Consider the following 18,379-nt stretch of genomic DNA (forward strand, 5'->3'; position numbering starts at 1 on the left):
TTGCCAATGCAAAGATGGTCTATATAAGCCCCTTTTACATCAAAATTATTTAAAACAAAAAAGTATAAAAGTATGGCAACACGTAATATGTATTATTGGTTGCCTACCTCTACTGTTATTACAATAAGTCTAATTGAAATCTGTTGAGTCAAGCTAAGACATACGTAGTGGATATTTCAAATGTCACATGTATTCTAATTCTAGGTTAGAATTTTGAAAGTTCGTATGACAAGTTATTATGTCGGTCTGGAAAAAAGCTGCTAAAGCTCATCAAAAGAGCCACAAGGAGCGCCATCAACCCGAAGAACGAAAGCACTTGGGCCTCTTGGAAAAAAAGAAGGACTATGTTCGCCGAGCTCAAGATTACAATGAAAAGAAACAAACCCTCAAGCTCCTCCGTAAACGAGCCCTCAATAAGAACCCCGATGAGTTCTACCACCACATGATCAACTCCAAAATTGAAAATGGGGCTCACTTTGAGAAAGAAACTGAAGATGAGGATACTCCTGAGCAGATTAGGTTGATGAGAACGCAAGACTTGAGGTATTTGACGACGAAAAGAACACAAGAGCAAAGGAAGATAGAGAAGTTGCAAGCACAACTGCACTTAACAAGTGTGGGCAAACAGAGACAAAACAAACATGTTTACTTTACTAAGAATATTAATAAAGAAGAAGTGAAAAAGAGAAAGTTGGAGCAGTTGGAGAAGACTGAATTGCCTGATTTTGATTTGGAGGACATAGCCGAGGCGGCCAAAAAAAAGAAACATTTGTATGGAGAATTAGGGAAGAGGATCTACAGAGAGAAGGAGCTATCAGTTGTGCAACAGAAAGTTGAGATGAAGAGGCACCTGGAGAATAAAACGAACGTTCTACCGCCGAAACGAGTAAAGAGGGGCAACCACACCAGAGCACCAGTTTACGTGTGGAAATATGAGCGTAAAAAATAGACATTTTATACTTTTACACAATAAATTATTCCAAACAATTTTGCGTGATTGATTCATCCTCATCAATGTTCGTCACGAGGCGTTTTCCTATTATGTTGTAAATTCCAGAAGCGTCCAAGCCTTTGGGCTCCGCTACTTTAATTTTGAGGTCATCCACTGTTAAAGTGTGTCCTTTTTGTAAGGACGAAGATGCCACTATGGTCTTCCCTAGTTTCGTATAACACGGAAACTCAGAAGCTTGGAAGTTTTTTTCGGGTTTTCCGAGAGCTAGTTCTAGTTTTCGAATTTTTTCAACCATAGACTGTAATTCCGGGGGCTCCAAGGAACATTTATGGTCCGATCCTTTCTGGTTTTTGCACAACGTAATGTGTTGCTCCACTATCTACATCAAAAGTAATAAAAAAAATAGACAAGACATTATTACTTTGGCTCCTAAAGCAACAGCGCCCAGCGTTGGTTCACTTCCAATTTCATGTCCCGAATATCCAACAACAACGTCAGAAAATTCCTTTTTGTACAGTTTGAGAACGTTTAGATTTATGTCTTCTAGTGGAGTGGGATAAGCGGAGACACAATGCAGAAGAGCGAATTTTTTGTGAATTTTGCCAACACAATCGTAGATGCGTTTAACACCACTAAAATCTTGCATTCCTAGAAATTAAAAAATCGTGACCATTCAATTTAAATCAAACATCACCTGTCGATATCACTAATGGAATATTAGTAGCCGCCGCTTTTTCAATCATCATTAAATTGTTCGAATCCCCTGAGCCAATTTTAATGAATGGGACTCCAACAGATTGTAAAAAATTCAAGGATTTTTCATCCATAGCTGATGCGGTAAACAACACGTCCAGACTTTTAGCATGACTTTGTAGCTCCACAAACTCTTCATTTGTGAATTCTAAATGTTTTTTATGGTCCCCATAAGTTGCCCCCCATGAATTCTCCCCTGAATACGGTCTGCTTAAAGCAGTTTTATTGAACTTTTCCGGAAGACATGTTTTTTGAAATTTTACGCAATCGACACCGCATTGCTGAAAAAAGTCGGATAAAAACTCGGTATCTAATTAATCGGTTTTCTTACCTGTGCTAGTTTTATTAGTTCTTTGGCGATGTTTATATCACCTTGATGGTTTTGTCCAATTTCTGCAATGATAAACGTGGGATAATTTTCACCGACTTTACGTGAACCGAAGTTTAACTCGTTGGCCATTGTTGGGAGTGATAAAAAGGAAGTCCTTGAAAAGAATTAGTGATTAAGAGAATTAAATTGTGGATGAATTAATAAACGAGTCGGTTGGTCAAGGCTTTATTAAAATCGTGTTTAGAAGGAAAGGTATCTCAAAATAGTACACCTGACACTAAATTTTCTTTTAATGTGTTTACAAGCAAATTAATTTATATCGACAAAATATACTATACCCCAAAAATATCCCAGGTGTTTTACTTATACCAAAATTAAAATATGAAGTAACTAATAACTAGATAAACAATAATTTTACAAGGATTAAAGTAGACACTAGGTTTTGGTATTGATAATATTACTCCATAAGTTTAAGAAACTCATTCCATAGGTAAAAAAAAGTACTCTTACGTGGTTGTTAAAATTTCATATTTAAACAAAGTGTACGTAATATTACCAATAAGAAAATAATAGGAAAATAACTAAAAATGAATGTTTGAAATAAATATGGAAAGTTTGTCACAGCAGAGGTGTGAAAACAATCATCTACAGGCTTCCTGGAGATGCATGTCGCGCTCTCACGATTGTAGAAGTCGTCTGATCTCATCACATAGGTGCGGCATGACATTGAACTTTCTCTGTTATTCAATCGGTATTCGACGTCATGGACCTGTGTGTGCTGCGTTACTGATAATTTGACAATCGACAATCAGATCAACCACTTACAAATTTTCATTAAACCGCTCCCGCGATTCTTGTAAACATCTCCGTGTAAACGTGATCAATATGGTTGGGAGAACTGAGCGTTTGGCTGATAAAAGGCCGATCTGTCTCCCTGATAGGTCGAATCTTGCGACAAAAGCCCGTCCATTTGTGACTGGTACTCGGCCATGTATGGATCTTGGCTGAGTTCCGGTTGGCTGAGACCAGGTTGCGACAGGCTGAAACCTGGCTGAGACAATCCAGGTTGCGACATGCCCTGGGTTAGTTGTAGGCTCTGACTGAAAGGTTGAGTCTGCTCTTGACTTAGAGTTTTTCCTTTTTGTCTGATTGGTGGCTTGCGGTTTCGGGGATTCTGTTGTTGTCTCGCCTGCATGGCTTGTTGGTGCTGATTATAGAAACGTGGAGGGACATCAGCCATGTTCATGAACACTCCCACGGGAACTGGAAGGTTCATTCCCGCCTGAGCTCTTTCTTGAGAGATGTAACTAATAGGATCGTGAGTTCTGCTAAAGATATCCAAAGGAACGGCTCCCCGAGGGTAGTTAAACTGCCCATTGATTGCAGTGTTTGTTCTATCGTAAATAGAACCAGGAACCATCGCCTCACGAGCATCGAACATTGAAGTCGTCATGAAATGAGATCCTGGATTGTCCGAATTAGTCAGTTTCTTGGGTTTAGCGAACTGAATCAAGGACTCTTTCAGGTTTGTGAGTGGTCCTTCTACAAGCACCTTCTGTTCTTTGTAAAACGAAAGTAAATGGTTCCACAACGGTTGCTTCGAAAGTACTTTCGGATTTCCGACGATTATAATTCCGTATTTAGCTCTGGTTAATGCGACGTTAAGACGTCGCGGATCGTTAAGAAAACCAATTCCTTGATGCTCGTTTGATCTGACGCACGACATGATGATTATATCTTTCTCACGGCCTTGGAAAGCGTCAACACTTGCGATTTCGATCTCTTGGTAGTTTTTGCTGTGAAGAGAACCTTGGTACTGCATGTATTGTACCAAATAAGCTCTTTGCCCTTCGTATGGTGTAATCACCCCGATTTGCTCTGGTTTAACACCGGAGCGAAGAAACCTAGAAAAATGCGCTGTTTTATTAAAAATTCTTAATGAACCAAACCCTTTACCTTGTGGCGATCTTTTCAACATTGGCAGCCTCAGTCCTGTTCAAGTAGCTCGTCCCAGACCCAGCAATTTCCTCCTGTCCTTGGGTAACGTGGAAAAACATCGGCCTGTCAGCAATCGGCCACGGAAAGTCGATTTTGTTGAGCTTTCTTTCATCGGCACAAACTCCATTTTGCAAACTTCCTTCATAGAAAAAGTTCGATGGGAATCTTGACAGTTCTGGGTGCATTCGGTATTGTACTTCCAATCGGAAAGGTCGAATTCCCAACACCACCAGCCTCTCAAACAAACTTTGGGACAATCCAGCCCGTGCAGCCTTCTTACACATGACGACAGGTCCCAGTTGACAGTGATCTCCAACTAAAATCAACTGTTTTACTCCTAGCACCACCGGAACCATACATTCCGGTTCTGTGGCTTGCATGCTTTCATCAATTAAAATCGAATGAAATTTCAAGCGAACCAAGCGAGGATCCCCGGCTCCTACACAAGTGCAGCAAATAACATCAGCTGCTTCTAAAAGTTCTTTTTCGGCAAGTTTCTTCAACATTCTGTATCTCTTTTCATCAACTGAGCTCAACTCTCCTGTTTCGTCTTTTAATTGCTGCAACTTCTGGAGTTCTGTATTAGCCTCCATTTTACGTATCTGGTTATGCAGCGCGAGGAAACTGACTGGAGAATCTATAGCTTCTCGGGATTTCGCACACAATCTAACCACCTTCAGGTTAGTCTTGTGGATTTTTTCAGTGAGTTGATCAACAGCGGTGTTAGAAGGAGCGCAGACCAAAACTGGCCCCCCGTTTTGTTTGACGAGTTGATAAACGATGGTAGCTGAAGTTACTGTCTTCCCAGTACCTGGGGGACCTTGGATTAAGGACAAAGGCCGCTGAAGAGCGTGCTTCACGGCGTAGACTTGGGAACGGTTAAGATCGGGAAGATTGGGAGCGGAAAAATGCTTTGGGAGGTGACATCTAAAGAGGACTTCCTCGACTTCATGACCGAGGAGGCGGTGGTAAATGTAGGCAGATACGGAAGTGTCATCTACGGCGAATTTTCGCAGAGCAAGTTGCATTCTGAAAATTGTGATAATGTTGGAAAGTTGTAATCTTAAACAGTTGTGGTAGCGTTTAACATTTTTGTCACAATGTTTGAAAGTTCACAGGTGTTTACGTGTCTATGGTATTTTTAGGTTTCTCTCTAAAATTATAATGTTGTTGAAAAACCTACATTTGCGTTGGCTCGAAACGTTTTGCGAAAGATCAATTAAGATTTTTTGCACGCTTTCCCCAAAGCGGTATGCATGTCAAATTTCTGTAAAATTTATGTTGCGTTTTTAACCGTCTGATTTTAAGACCTTGAAGTTTTATCGTTCATATTTCGGATTTTTTTGCCATTTTTATCGCAAGATTAGAAGGGTTTTAAAATATAAAAAAAATAAGACACGTAGAGCACAACGTAACAGCGCGTTTTTGTAAAATTAGTCATTATATGGTACAGTTCAATAGTAATTGAGTGTAGATAAAATCTCACCTGTCAAAGCTTGTACTTTTCCAAATAAAATCCACCACAAAGTTGCTGTTACAATCTGTTGGAGCCCCATTTCCATTCTTGAGCTCAATTCCTATATCCTCGCCGTAATTATCAGGAACTTTAATAACATGTCCTACTCCAGCCCATGACTTGTGCATTTCTCCCACGTATCTCAGTCTCAGTTCGTCACCGTGCATCAATTTCATGTCTCCATCAGTTTTAGCCAAAGTGAAATAAGCGATAGTCTTCTTGTTCAAACCCACGTCCCATCTAACTTCGATATTTTCCTGAGTTTGTGACTCTTTCAATCTTTTGTCGTAATCAGCTTCTAACTTGACGAGCGGTCCAAATATATTCTGGTACTGGTAACCATCTTCATACCTTAGTAAAACCTAAGAGAACAGAACTAGAATTAAATGCGCGACATGTAAAAATTATTACTTGTTGGGGTTCCTCATCAACCCCAGGTCTTTCTAAATCTTGAAAAGTTGCATCAACATTGTCCTTCCACAACTCTTCAAGTTTGTTGATTTGTTGAGCGGAAATCTGGCGGGCACGTAGTTGTTCTTGTTCAGATGGAATTTTCACAAGCCAAGTGAGAAAGCACCGGTCTGTGATGAGGGGCTTCCATTGATCTTGATCCCAGTTCATATCCTGTAATATAGAAATGAGAACATGTCTTTGGGGTTGAAATATCTACCTTGAGAGAGTTTTGGGCGGCACAAGGTTGCCTACATAGCAACACAACAACTGAGTCAGCTTTAGCTGGGATGAACCCCAAAACAAAAACGTTTCGCACGCCGCAGCTGTAGCATTCCAAAATGGTTTCACCTAGAGGACCATCCTTGTGTAGAGTCACCTCCTTGTGTTTTGCTCTAACCTGAAGGTAACACTTAGAAGATGTTACAATGTATTTAAATAGTTACCAAATGATTGATAATGTGGCTTCCTGAGGTGTTTCCTCGCCCGTTGCAAAACCACTTCTTGCAGCAGTTGCACATAACAACGCAATTTGGTTCATGTATGCCGCAGTACTTGCAAGCATAATTAGGAAGTTCTTTACTGTTGAAATACTCTTCATCCTCCTCTTCAAATTGTAATTCTCCTAAAGCAGTAGCTGCACTTGCAATCTTACTATTAATATTGTTGTTAAGCTGAAACGACAATGCAAACTGGGGGCGACCTTGCACTAATTAAACACTAACCTGTACACCTGAGACCTTGGGCCCCGCGTGGTCGTGTTGAGAAGCCTGCGTCTGTGATGGTATAGTGAAGTCGGTGAATTCACATTCCGATCCTTGGGTGTCAGCTCCAATTAAGTCGTTTTCTTCAGTTTCCAAAAACGTGAGAGTTTGCGAACTCGGACCGTATGCGTCGACACTCATGTTGGGGATTTATTTTTGTACAGAACGAGCGCGGAATTACTCAACTTTCTCTTCAAAACACTTTAAACACTTCAAATAATGACAGATCGACAATGGTTACTTTAAAATTCGGTTTCTACATTTTTACCTTGGCAAGCGCCATATTTCCTGATTAATCATTTGTTTTTTTATCGTCATTTCTCCTTCCCCAACCGCGAGGCGGGAAATTCAAATTCAATTTTAATACAAATTTAATTCTGTGCTTAATGCGTTATTTTAAAGAAAAGCAAAACAACAAAGGAAAAAAACTGAAGTTATTTCTGCAAAATGTAACAATTTTTTGCGCTTAATCTCCCAGAAACCTAGAAATGGTACGCGATAATAGGAAATGCTGGGTAAGTAACTGCCGAAATAACAATTTCAAAGTATTATAATTATTATTTTTTTATCCCAGACCGATTAATTTGAGGAGCAATGCTAAGTTTGATTAAGAGAAATAACAGAATTTAAATTTTATTTCAAAAAAAAAAGCGTGATTGTAGATAGGCAACCCATTAAACAGGTTGTGCTAGCGCGCTGCCTAACTTATTAATTAGAAATTTTCCAAAATTTGATTAAAAAAAAACAATAAAACCCTAATTATTGTTCTTGATATAATTACGCAAAAACTTCAAGTTTTTTTAAATGATTATTATCAATATTAAATCCGTGAGAGCGACATGCACGTTTAAACTGAAAAAAAGCTCATTTGAATGTTACCACGATTTCATTAATTATTTATTTTACTGCATTGGTTGCAACGAACTGCATTAAAATGGGTGTTCTTGCAGACTATTTCTTAAATTCGTCTCTCCATGGTCTTCACTTTATTGCAGATCGTCGATTTCATTGGACCGAGCGAGTATTTTGGACCCTCTGCGTTTTAGCGTCTTGGGTACAGATCAATTTTCATTATTCTTCCATCACATAATTTCTTTCACAGGGCGCGTCTTTGCTCCTCATATTAAACGCAACCGAGCAGTACAGATCTCAGAAAATCTCTTTTACAGTGGACACCTCCTACTTGGATTGGAAGACGAACTTCCCTGCTATAGTCGTTTGTGAAAAATCAAATAACTTAGATGAACCAAACATCCGGTGAGTACTAGTAGTCGAAATCTTATACTGATTAAACAAATTTGAAGACTGTTTGGTGAAAATGTCGAGCACTTTCCTAAACTCGAATCCTTCGTCTTTTACGATGGTACTTTCAGATACAAAGAGAAGTGTCAAGTCGGAGGTGCTTTTCGCGACAGATGTTTGTTAGGAAATTACTCCTACTATATGAACAAGGTGTTTTTATTTTTATTTTGATTTATAACTAGTTGAGTAGTACCGTAGCACCTGCCATGAAGTTTTCACTCGGTGTTCCTACAGCAGTGATGAGAATCAATTTCCATGTTGCGAATATTTCTTACCCATTCCAACGTACCACGGACCTTGCTTTGCTATCAATTCTCTCTTGGCTAAGTACATATATTTTTCGTACCAACCGAAAACTAATCAGATATTTTAAGTAAACAATCAAATGCTGATGAGCTGTTTAAAATAGATCGCCACCACGAACCTGGTTACGGATACTTATCAATTGAACTTTCTAAAACTTCATTCTACATCTATGCGATGAGTCAAGATGCAGTACCTACGAAAGACAGCTCTAAAGAATACGCGTTGATACAGTCTGCCATCAGATCTCTCGCGGATGACTCCTACTACAAGGCCTTTCTGGCGATAGAGGTACTGTAACACGAAAAACGAATGGTCTTATTATTTCTTTTAGGAGACATTCACAGATGAAAATACAAGACTTTTAAATGTTGAGAACCGAGGATGTCGGTTCAACGACGAAAACAATTTGCAATTTTCTGATATTTATAGTACCTCAACGTGTGAAAATGAGTGCCTCATTAACGCACAACTGGAGATTTGCAACTGTAGTGCTCACACCTTGCCTCACAATAGTACAAAGAGCTACTTTTTGTAAAAAAAGCTAAGTGGTGTGTTTCAGACAAAGTTAAAGAGTGTGACTACGATTCACTCATTTGTATTATGGACAACAAGAAAATTTTACAGAGAAGCAAGTCTTGCAAATGTACGAGCTCCTGTTTCGAAGTCAACGTCATGAATTTGGGCTCTACAAAAACAAAAGTACCAAGATCAATGTAAGTAAAGGCTCAACAGGTCAACAGTATCTTTGTGGTAAAATTACAGGTTTCTTGATGAACAGAGTAAGGTTCGCATCGACTTTATTGCACAACCCCCAACAATTCGTTACACAAGAAGCGTGGTTAAAAACCCTCTCACCATGTTAGGTAAATTTAGCTTGGTACTTCTTCCTTTGCAAAATTTGTTAACCAGTTTCAGTTGGTGGTACCGCTGGTCTCTTTCTAGGCGCAAGTTTGCTTACCATCGTCGAAATTTTCTATTACATCATCATACGTCCTCTGGGAGACAAATATTTGAAGAAACAAAAAGAGAAACTGTTAATCCAGTCGAAGCAACAACATATGGATTTTTTCGATGGTTGCTACTTCGAATACGTGAACTAAGCCGTCTTACCATCTTCACCGATTTAATCTTGTCACACCCAAGGTCTCCGCCTTACATTAGCATTCTGGAGTTTCTGCAATACTGGGAATTAATTCTGAATAATTCATGTTCGAGACGGATACGTTCATGGTCCTCAAAAGATGGGAATTGAGACAAGGCTAATAATCCATTGTTGCTTTTTTTAACAGCTTACTTCCACGCGACATCCATATACTGTAAAAATTCGATTTTAAAGACTAGTTGTGTAACTACTAAAACAAGATTTATCCGTTTATCGCATTGAAATAAGCAGAAGGAAAGTCTATTGTCTTTGCTTGAATTAAAACTTACGACATGTTGTCTTAGACGAACCGTCCCAATTCGCAGAAATGGTCGCGAGGATTTCGAAATTTTATTAGAGGTAATTAAGAGATATTAAATGCAAAGCTCTAAATTAAAAGATTACGATTTGTTCATTACCAAACAATAGACGGCAGGAAGACATATTTTAAAATCCCCACGGAACATCTTGTTGAGATAATGAGTAAGGAAAGAAAAAAATGAAAGTTTTAGAGAGGATATTAAAGATGTCGTTAATTAGAGCATTGCTGTTACTTCTTTATATTAAATGTTATTAATTATGATTATTAGAGAGGTTGTTAACCTCCACAATTAGAGTAAATAATTTTTGCAAATTGTGCTACATTAAATAGCACAGTTTCTCGACGTGTATTGGATATTGTCATGGACTTTCTCACTTTTTGTGGCGCATCTTCTATTACACTTTTCTAGCAAATAAAAGCAGTGTTGTCTTTAGAGAAAATGCAGTTTTTAACGAACCGAGAACAGAGAAGATGCTATTAAAATCATAAAAAACAGGTGGATCAATGACGGGACCGTGATGAAACGTTGTGGTTTGTGGATGAAATAATTTATTGATTAAATTATTTCACAAACACAGACTCTGTAAAACTTTATTTATTTATTTGGATTTGCATGTTACAGCGTTTGAAAGAGGACATATTACTCAACTATATTTTACAAGCTTTAAGAATTTTTTGCTCTAAACTTGTAACTATAAGTTACTAAAGTAAAGTAAATCTATTTCAAAGGGTGACATTATTTCCAGAATAAACCATAAAAGAATCCTCGAGTTTTTTTGAATAAAAATTTCGCGAATCCTTGCAATCGTTCCCGATCAAGATTATTCACATTTGATTAATCTCTAATTTAGTAAACAATTATGTAATAATTTAGGCTCAATTAGTTCGATAATTACGAAAGAAGATTTCAACTTAACTTGTACTTATTCCTCGCTGGTTTCTATAGGGGATCGCCCACATAAAAGTGCGCTCTACAAAACGTAATTCTTGATATATCTAAAAAAATATTAGCACAAATATTCCATAAATGTACAACTTTCATTCCCAACCGTGCAGAAAGTTTATGGGTGCTTCTGATAAAAATCCCATTATGATTAATTATTTCAAAGACCTATTAAAACTCGACGAGATCGCGACCGGTTCTTCTTATGCAAAATTGATAAAACCATCCATTTAGATGTCTTTTAATGAGATTTTTTTCTAGAACTTCCAATCGATTCACTCAAGTCAAGGTTATCCTTTGCTGGGATAATTTTTCCACCATCACTTCGGTAAAGTTCAAAGTTAACTCAGTTCCTCATTGATGATTTCTGAATCAAAAAATTCCTCACATTTTTTCCCTGGCATTTACAATTACAAAATTTCGATAAATTAGACGCCTTGAGGCAGAGGAGTCGTCTCTTGTGTTATATCATCTTAAGAACGAGGTGTGGTGGTGGCAGCCACTTTCGAAAGGGCCACCACTACATTCTGTCAAAACCAGAAGCTCTGACGGTGATTCTTCAGTGTCGGGCGAGAATCCATTTAATATAGAACTAGGTGTTAGTGAAAAAATGAAGAGTGAAGTGTGTGTTTTAGCTTTGGCACTCTTCGGTGAGAAATTTTATTGTATTATGTGAATTAATTTTAACTAATTCAATTAGTGAGTGGTTGTCTGAAGTGAAATAACTTTCTTCACTTTGGGATTATAGAGAATAACATGATTATTAGGGAAAATTAATATTTAAATTAGTGAAAGCAAAAGTCGTCTCTTAGTTTGTTAATATTCGGAGTGCAATTAATTAACTTATTAATTAAAAGAAAGCCTATTTAACTTATCTCTTATGTTTTTTTAAATGCAGTCAAATAAATATTACAACCATCAGTAAAGTACAAATTTAATTAGAGATAATTTTCCGCTCAAGTAGCTAAATTGTGCTGGAACTAATTGTGCAATTGATCGTGACCATTTTTTACCCCTTTTAGTACTTTGGAAGAAAATAAATAAAAATAAGAAAAACATTAAATTTATGTAATTGTTTACACTTATTCTAGTAAATTTAGTCAGTTTTTATTCAGTTGATTTTATTAAAGACATTTATTAATTGATAGTTTATTTGTCATTTGCAATTGATAAAGTGACACAATTTCACACACAAAATTGAAAATAAAAAATACAAAAGTGCACGTTTTTATTTTTTGTATTATTTTATTAAATCTCCAGTGTAGATCGTTTTTTATAATGGAGTTATGCGAATTCTCTCGACCAAATGTCAATGGCAAAATTGTTGATCTTTAAAGTGTAACCACACGCATTGATGCATCGTTTAACCATAAATTATTATTATGCATTAGTCATTTATGAAATGCCACAGTTCGCCGACTTTTAGGAAGCATTTAGCTCATTTTCTTTAGTCTTTACTTTCTTTCCACACTTTCAATTAAATGTAAGAATTAAAATAGTTATGCATGGACAGAACTCTGCAGATGTTCATGCATTGCTTTCACAGAAAAATCTGTTACATTTTTGAGTCTATTTTATTACACATAAATAGAAAGTGTAAAGCCATTTTCCGTTAATATAATGTCAAACTGCCACTTTCACAGGTGCTCTGTGCATCGATTTACTATTAAAATTAAATTAGATGCAGCAGCGCGTTACAAAAGAAAAAGAAGGAAGTTTCTGAGAATCTCTTCTAATTAATTCCATTGAGAAATTTTATTAGAATGATGTGAGATACTTGTACTCTGCTGACATATAAACTGAAATTACCAAAGTTACATAAATGGTTAGGTAAGGACAATTTCTTTCGCATTAGTCACGGAAATGAATGAAAACTGCGTGCTTCAACCAAAACAAAAATAATTAAGGTCATGTTTGAAAAATCACGATCCTATCGTGCATTGCCATATCATCTTCTGTAGAAAGTGACCCAGAGAAAGTGAACTCTCACAATACATGTCTGGATCGGTGCCATTTATCAGATTACGCCTATTTTTACTCAATCATCACCATCCATCGTTCTATTGAAGACCAATAGAGAAAGTAGAGCGAGATTCATAATGACCATGAACTTTCAGTAAGATCAGATCTGGTTCAATGGTCATCCGCGTTTCAGTTTCTACAATTAGCTAAATGCGACTATTTTAACGAAAAAGCTGCACTTCTAGGTCAAGAGCAAGTATTATGGATCAAATTTCATTTGGATTTAAAAGTAAAAGGCTCATTCCGGCCTTGGAGTCTTTACGTAATACCATGTACCATTTTTACGGGATTGGCGTTCCCAGGGAAGTCAAAAATCCGCCCAGAACACATAAATAACTTTCGGTTGGAACGCATTGAATTCATTAGTTTGGAATGTTGAATTTGCATCTCATTCAATAACAATGACTTAGCCTTCGATTGGATGATACACATCCAATTTCACGTTTCCTTAATAAAATCACAATAAAAATTAAAAAAACAGTCACACACCACATGTGGATGGAATAAGGAAACACACCATTTACATTTAGAATGTACCTAGAATTGTTGAGTCATAGCAAAGGACATTAACCGCAATAATAAATGGTGTGAAAACGAATTTAGTTTTTGTAAGTAGCAAAGATGTTCCGTGTAATCGGCAGCTAGTTAAAGGTCAGGCAGTTTCCAAATTGACTTATGTAAAGAAGTGAACATTATTAATTATGAAAAGTCGGTAAGTTGCAAAACAACTGATGGGCGCAAGACGAACCAATTTGGAAATTTCTTAAGCAAAGACACGATTTTTGGTTTGAGGCTGCGACGATTGAAGTTATGCAATGGACTCAGAGATTTTAGCAACAATTAGGAATGTAAACAGAAATTTCAATCCTTAAGTAAAATTCTTCGGAATATTCAAAGAAAAAAATTTGCTGTTTTTTGCCCCTCCAAAAAAAATTGTGACAACATTTCCACTTCTATAAATAGCTTTTACTAGCTATAAAAAAACTTCACTTTATCTACCATGATCGATGTCCCAACTAAAAGACATTGCTAAATTATCAGAAGCAACACCAAGTTATCTTCTTTTTTATGCATTTTTGAAGGTTATCATTTAAAATCATTTGCGACATTTGCATAAGTATTTAACAAGCCCGTTATCCGCATTGCAATTAGAATTCCTGCTCAGTCCTTGTTACACCGTGTCTCAAAAATCGTTACGTAAACTTCCATGAAGACAGTTATGTAAAAATTCTCACACCAACAATAAACACTATGAAAATGTTAACTACAATAGCTGACGCAATTTCCTAAGGCAGCATTTGATGCAAATTTTTCTTTAATTAATTAAAAGTGAGCTCAAAAGTGATCACTTTCATCACCTTGAGATGAGCCCATTTCATTACCTAGCTCACCTTTAAAAGATTTGGATGCATGCACTTTTATTTAGGTTGATTCTTTCAACTTTCAAATTCTGCTGATTCTGTTTGCTAAGTCAAAATTCTTGTTATCTGGTTGCAAATTTTGTTTATCTGGACTTATGTAACGCGTTTACACACCTGCAAAAAGAAAGTGAGATGAACGTGATGAGCACAAAATACCCTGAAGGGACGTCCAAATTCAGGTCAATCCTGGATAAGTGGATTTTGCAGTTTCCCATGAATTTTAGAATACGATAGAAAGATCAGAGAGAGTAAGGAAATAGGAAGGTCGTAGTTCGTGCCGGTACTCCACCCAAATTGCACAAGAACTTTTACTTTCAACTTTGACTTATAAGGAAAAAATAGAAATTGTCCGCATAATACCGGCTACATTACTAGTTACCGTTTTACCGTTTTGATAACACATTTTATTCAGGCTGCGTGAGTGCCCAACTGAAAGGAAACCAAGAAGACCCTTGCCAACTGAAATCTAAATTGGTGGGCGATCAGACCTACTGCGACAGATATTGGGAGTGCATCAACGGCCAACCGGAGCTCTATGACTGTCCCAATGGTCTCGTCTTCGCTGGTAAAAACCGCGGCGTCACCGAAGGCTGCGATTATCCATGGAGGTCCAACTACTGTGAAAACAAACAACAAGTGAACCCACCCATTGGAACAGAACATTGCGATTGGCTCTATGGCATTTTCGGACATGAGACTTCCTGCACCCGCTACTGGACCTGCTGGAATGGTACTGCTACCGAACAGTTGTGCATTGGCGGTCTCTTGTACAACGAACGGACACACTCTTGTGATTGGCCTGAGAACGTCGAAGGTTGCCAGAAGCATCGTAATACCTCCAATGTGAATCCCTGCGATTTTTTAACTCTTTGTTTTAGCTCTTTGCAATGACGATCCTAATGGTAATGTGCCTTTGGGAAAATCGTGCAACAGGTATTGGCAGTGCCAAGGAGGATACCCACGTCTGCAAAGATGTCCAGCTATGTTAGTCTTCGATCGGAGATCTTTGAGATGTGTGGTGCCACCAACTGAAGACTGTGACGTACCAAGTACTCTGCCTCCACCACCGCAAGAAGAAGACGACGATAGTAACATCCCGCAGAATAATCCTAAGAATAAGAACAAACAGGAATTTAACCTTCCTCCTGGCGCTATTCCGCTGCCACAGAAGAATAGACCGAGAAACTAAACTCTTCAAAATTCGTACCTGATCGATAATGGGTACAGTTTGTTGACTATTTCCTTGCAATTACTGCAATACTTCATGTTGACATGTTCGTTATGTAATGAAAAATTAATTTATTTGTTTCTTTCACATTAAGTGTAAATTTTACTTTCACTTGTTTGTATTGCCTTTCTCCTTTCTTCTAGTGCCAGTATTTTTATTTTTCGTCTTCATTGTTGTGTAACACGTTGTGAATAATAGTAGTGTAATCTACTTAATAAATCTAGAATAAACACCAATTTATTTAACTCTATTTGAAACAATCAAAAGAAATAGCAAACTTCTCCAATTCTTTGCTCAACTCGGGATCATCCTGGAAATCTTTAGTAAGTTTGTACGTGAGCAACTCGTTTTTATTCTTCTTATTCTTGCTACCGGGAGGTCTTCCTTGACGCCTCTTTGTCTCACCGGACGTTCCAGGGTGCGAAATACTCGAAATAGCAGTTTGGAGCTCACTTGTGTAATTCCCATCCATAGTATCCGGTAATGGTGGCAGCTCTTTAATTCCACCCAACTGAGGATTCACCATAAGACTACACTGAGGGAATCCAAACCTCACTAGAACTTGCGAAATGTAAAACTGCTTCTCTTGCATCCCTAAATTCTCCCAAGAATTAGCAACAGCCATCTTTATCTGTTGCTTGGGAGTATTCGGGTACATCCAATGATACAAAGTCCTCGTTCTCTTAGAAAAAAGCGACTTTGCAGCTTTGAGAATCTCAGCCTGTTTCGTTTCAGTAGCCTGCAACTCTATGACATCTTTAAAGAAACCTTGAAGCTGGTTCTGATCGGGAATCTACAAGAAACGACGTATAAACTTAATTTTATTATGCGGAAAACTACGTTATTGTGGCCATAGATTTTCGGGCGCCGTCCTCTTGGTCTGAAGAACTTTGGACCTCCTTCTGCTTCTTCTTTAACAGAGCGATGGGTCAAATCAATAGGTTCGTCGTACGGTTTTTGCTGGTACGGTTGAACTAAATGGTAAAAGTCTTTTTTCCGAGGGGAGCGTAAATTTATGACAATGTTAGAAGCAGCTTCCTTGAATTTAAGACTGAAGAGATTAACGTGGTTATGAGAACTTACTGTTGCGGTTTCGTATCGCTTAGCGAAATATTCTTCAGTTTCCATTGAGTTTTTTCGAAGCCGGGAAACTATGACACATTCGAAAATTCGTGGATGATAAGTAAATAAAGTTTGTTTTTTTTGCTACTTGATGGGAATGAAAAACTGTTTAATTATGTATAAATTGTTTATTTCTTCTTCTACAGATCAAAAGTAGTTACTTATTACCGTATTGTAAACTTTGTTCATTCTTAAAAATTGCGTTTTAAAAAGGGTTGATTTTATTTGTAACTTACAGTCCACTTGTTCCTATTTTCGTCAAATTGTTGTATTGTTGAGGGCATGTGCTTAATGCTGCAACGCGATTATGAAAGAGAATTCCATTGCAAAACATGTAAATTAATACTGGAAGTGAAATTCTTCGAGATATTTGAAGGGTGATGACTTCTTGACACAACATCTAAATATTTGTAGTGAGATTAAAGACATATTTCTAAATTTAAAGGGTTTGCTTTACCTGTACAGAAGTTACCATCGCAATTGCCAGCATACTGGTTGTTGGTTGAATATGGTACGACATTCCAGCAATTAAACCGGCAACTGCTGCATTTTTCGTGTCGTTACTGTTACATTTTTCAAGCACATATTTCGAGCACTAAAAGCGATATTTTAACATCAAATTATCTCTAATAATACTCACGTTATATAAAGCTACATATGTCCCAAATACCATCCCAAACTGAACTCCTTTTTTATTAAAAACGTGTTTGAGAAAAGTACGCAACGAATTTTTCCGGAAGTTTAAAATTGCAGTGATAACAGATCGAGTGTTGCTGATGCCGTAACCAATTCCAAAATATTTTAGACTTTCCTTCAACACGCAATTAATAACGCTATAAATAAAATCATTATTAAAATACAAGCAATATTTTCTTCGCTTTAAAATTGTTTGTTTTCTTAGGGGCATAGAACCAAATATTCGGTGGAAGTTTCTGTTTTTTGTTGACTAGTAAATACATCAATAAAGAGTTGTTCAACATGAAAAGCAACGTTTCTCTAACGGGTGAATATTTTATAATTTTAAAATAGTATCCATTTTTAAACGCTGCTTCAACCACCTAAAACACTGTTAAAATCTGATTTTTACTTTCGTTTACTTACTAAACTAATCCAAAGTAACGAGTTCATTACTTGGTTGTCTCTATTTTCGAAAATCAAAGAAGTTCCCGCTATAAAACCTGGTAAAAATGCGAGACCATAGTAGTGGACTCTTCCTGAAATTTTACTTAATTTTTTATAAGAAATATTAATAAATTTTGTAGTTTACTTAGCGAAACACACTGTGGCTAAAATAAGACTCCCAAAAGTATACCCATAGAGTTGTGATCCTAGATAATTTCTTAGGTACTTTTTCATGTATTTTTTATCAATTTTTTTATAATCGATGAGAAGTTTGACCTAAAAGTAGATGTCAATTTTTTAAACTTACAGTTTGGAAAAATTACCAAATAAATCGACAAATAAAACGTAAAGACTCCAGGAACAATATATTTTAGCAAATAATAGATATTTGCTTTATAACAGTTTTCGGTCCAGTTGTGGAATATGTCTTGACATGAAACATCGGGACTTACTTTCTTGTAGAAGAGCGGTTTACTTATAATGACCATTGTCAATCTAGAAATGTATTTTTAGTTTTAGTTGTAGTCACAGTTTCACTGAATTTTTCGGTTACTTCGGTTTCAAAAGAAGAGTTATCTACGAAGCAAACACTTTTGGTAGTTTATAGTTTATGACAAACTCAATTGCAATAATTTACGTAGACACATTTCAATGTCATTCTGTCCCATTTTATACTTTTGAATACA

At 37.0% G+C, this 18,379-nt stretch overlaps 7 protein-coding genes across 9 annotated transcripts; 3 read left to right on the plus strand and 4 right to left on the minus strand.

Moving 5' to 3' along the window:
• Positions 1-128: 128 nt before the first annotated feature.
• LOC148173514 (putative U3 small nucleolar RNA-associated protein 11) lies at positions 129-987 on the plus strand. The gene has a single exon (XM_088038555.1). The coding sequence runs from the start codon at positions 239-241 to the stop codon at positions 947-949; it is 711 nt and encodes a 236-aa protein (XP_087894681.1). The 5' UTR covers positions 129-238; the 3' UTR covers positions 950-987.
• On the minus strand, positions 953-2,188 carry NANS (N-acetylneuraminic acid synthase). Its single transcript, XM_088038554.1, has 4 exons — positions 2,037-2,188; positions 1,647-1,986; positions 1,374-1,600; positions 953-1,331 (listed from the first exon to the last, which is right to left on the minus strand). Exons 1-4 carry the CDS (start codon positions 2,163-2,165, stop codon positions 975-977), a joined length of 1,053 nt encoding a protein of 350 aa, XP_087894680.1. The 5' UTR covers positions 2,166-2,188; the 3' UTR covers positions 953-974.
• A 57-nt stretch (positions 2,189-2,245) lies between these two features.
• On the minus strand, positions 2,246-7,079 carry Upf1 (Upf1 RNA helicase). 3 transcript variants are annotated; one of them, XR_015770254.1, is made up of 8 exons: positions 6,726-7,079; positions 6,447-6,674; positions 6,221-6,400; positions 5,962-6,174; positions 5,521-5,912; positions 3,993-5,063; positions 2,862-3,940; positions 2,246-2,805 (listed from the first exon to the last, which is right to left on the minus strand). XR_015770254.1 is itself a non-coding variant. In XM_088038937.1 (7 exons), exons 1-7 carry the CDS (start codon positions 6,903-6,905, stop codon positions 2,917-2,919), a joined length of 3,288 nt encoding a protein of 1,095 aa, XP_087895063.1. In that variant the 5' UTR covers positions 6,906-7,079; the 3' UTR covers positions 2,246-2,916. The 3 variants fall into 3 exon arrangements, 1 of the variants encoding a protein (XP_087895063.1); XR_015770253.1 differs by having other exon boundaries at positions 2,246-2,814; XM_088038937.1 differs by having other exon boundaries at positions 2,246-3,940.
• Positions 7,080-7,698: 619 nt separating this feature from the next.
• On the plus strand, positions 7,699-9,972 carry LOC148173517 (sodium channel protein Nach-like). Its single transcript, XM_088039891.1, has 9 exons — positions 7,699-7,818; positions 7,867-8,021; positions 8,069-8,216; positions 8,257-8,393; positions 8,441-8,660; positions 8,704-8,884; positions 8,932-9,085; positions 9,135-9,235; positions 9,282-9,972. The coding sequence occupies exons 1-9, from the start codon at positions 7,699-7,701 to the stop codon at positions 9,470-9,472; spliced, it is 1,407 nt and encodes a 468-aa protein (XP_087896017.1). The 3' UTR covers positions 9,473-9,972.
• A 1,290-nt stretch (positions 9,973-11,262) lies between these two features.
• LOC148173518 (protein obstructor-E-like) lies at positions 11,263-15,685 on the plus strand. The gene is made up of 3 exons (XM_088039479.1): positions 11,263-11,428; positions 14,634-15,050; positions 15,100-15,685. Exons 1-3 carry the CDS (start codon positions 11,389-11,391, stop codon positions 15,408-15,410), a joined length of 768 nt encoding a protein of 255 aa, XP_087895605.1. The 5' UTR covers positions 11,263-11,388; the 3' UTR covers positions 15,411-15,685.
• An 11-nt stretch (positions 15,686-15,696) lies between these two features.
• Positions 15,697-16,577, minus strand: LOC148173519 (uncharacterized). The gene is made up of 3 exons (XM_088039892.1): positions 16,533-16,577; positions 16,290-16,487; positions 15,697-16,242 (listed from the first exon to the last, which is right to left on the minus strand). Exons 1-3 carry the CDS (start codon positions 16,575-16,577, stop codon positions 15,697-15,699), a joined length of 789 nt encoding a protein of 262 aa, XP_087896018.1.
• A 126-nt stretch (positions 16,578-16,703) lies between these two features.
• On the minus strand, positions 16,704-18,181 carry LOC148173520 (uncharacterized). The gene is made up of 8 exons (XM_088039643.1): positions 18,017-18,181; positions 17,839-17,969; positions 17,673-17,796; positions 17,432-17,629; positions 17,212-17,382; positions 17,029-17,166; positions 16,808-16,971; positions 16,704-16,761 (listed from the first exon to the last, which is right to left on the minus strand). The coding sequence occupies exons 1-8, from the start codon at positions 18,179-18,181 to the stop codon at positions 16,719-16,721; spliced, it is 1,134 nt and encodes a 377-aa protein (XP_087895769.1). The 3' UTR covers positions 16,704-16,718.
• Between the last annotated feature and the right edge of the window lie 198 nt (positions 18,182-18,379).

The sequence above is a fragment of the Gnatocerus cornutus genome, chromosome 6 (genome assembly GCF_029298725.1).
Source record: "Gnatocerus cornutus isolate USDA-ARS CGAHR chromosome 6, icGnaCorn1.1, whole genome shotgun sequence".
NCBI lineage: Eukaryota > Metazoa > Arthropoda > Insecta > Coleoptera > Tenebrionidae > Gnatocerus > Gnatocerus cornutus.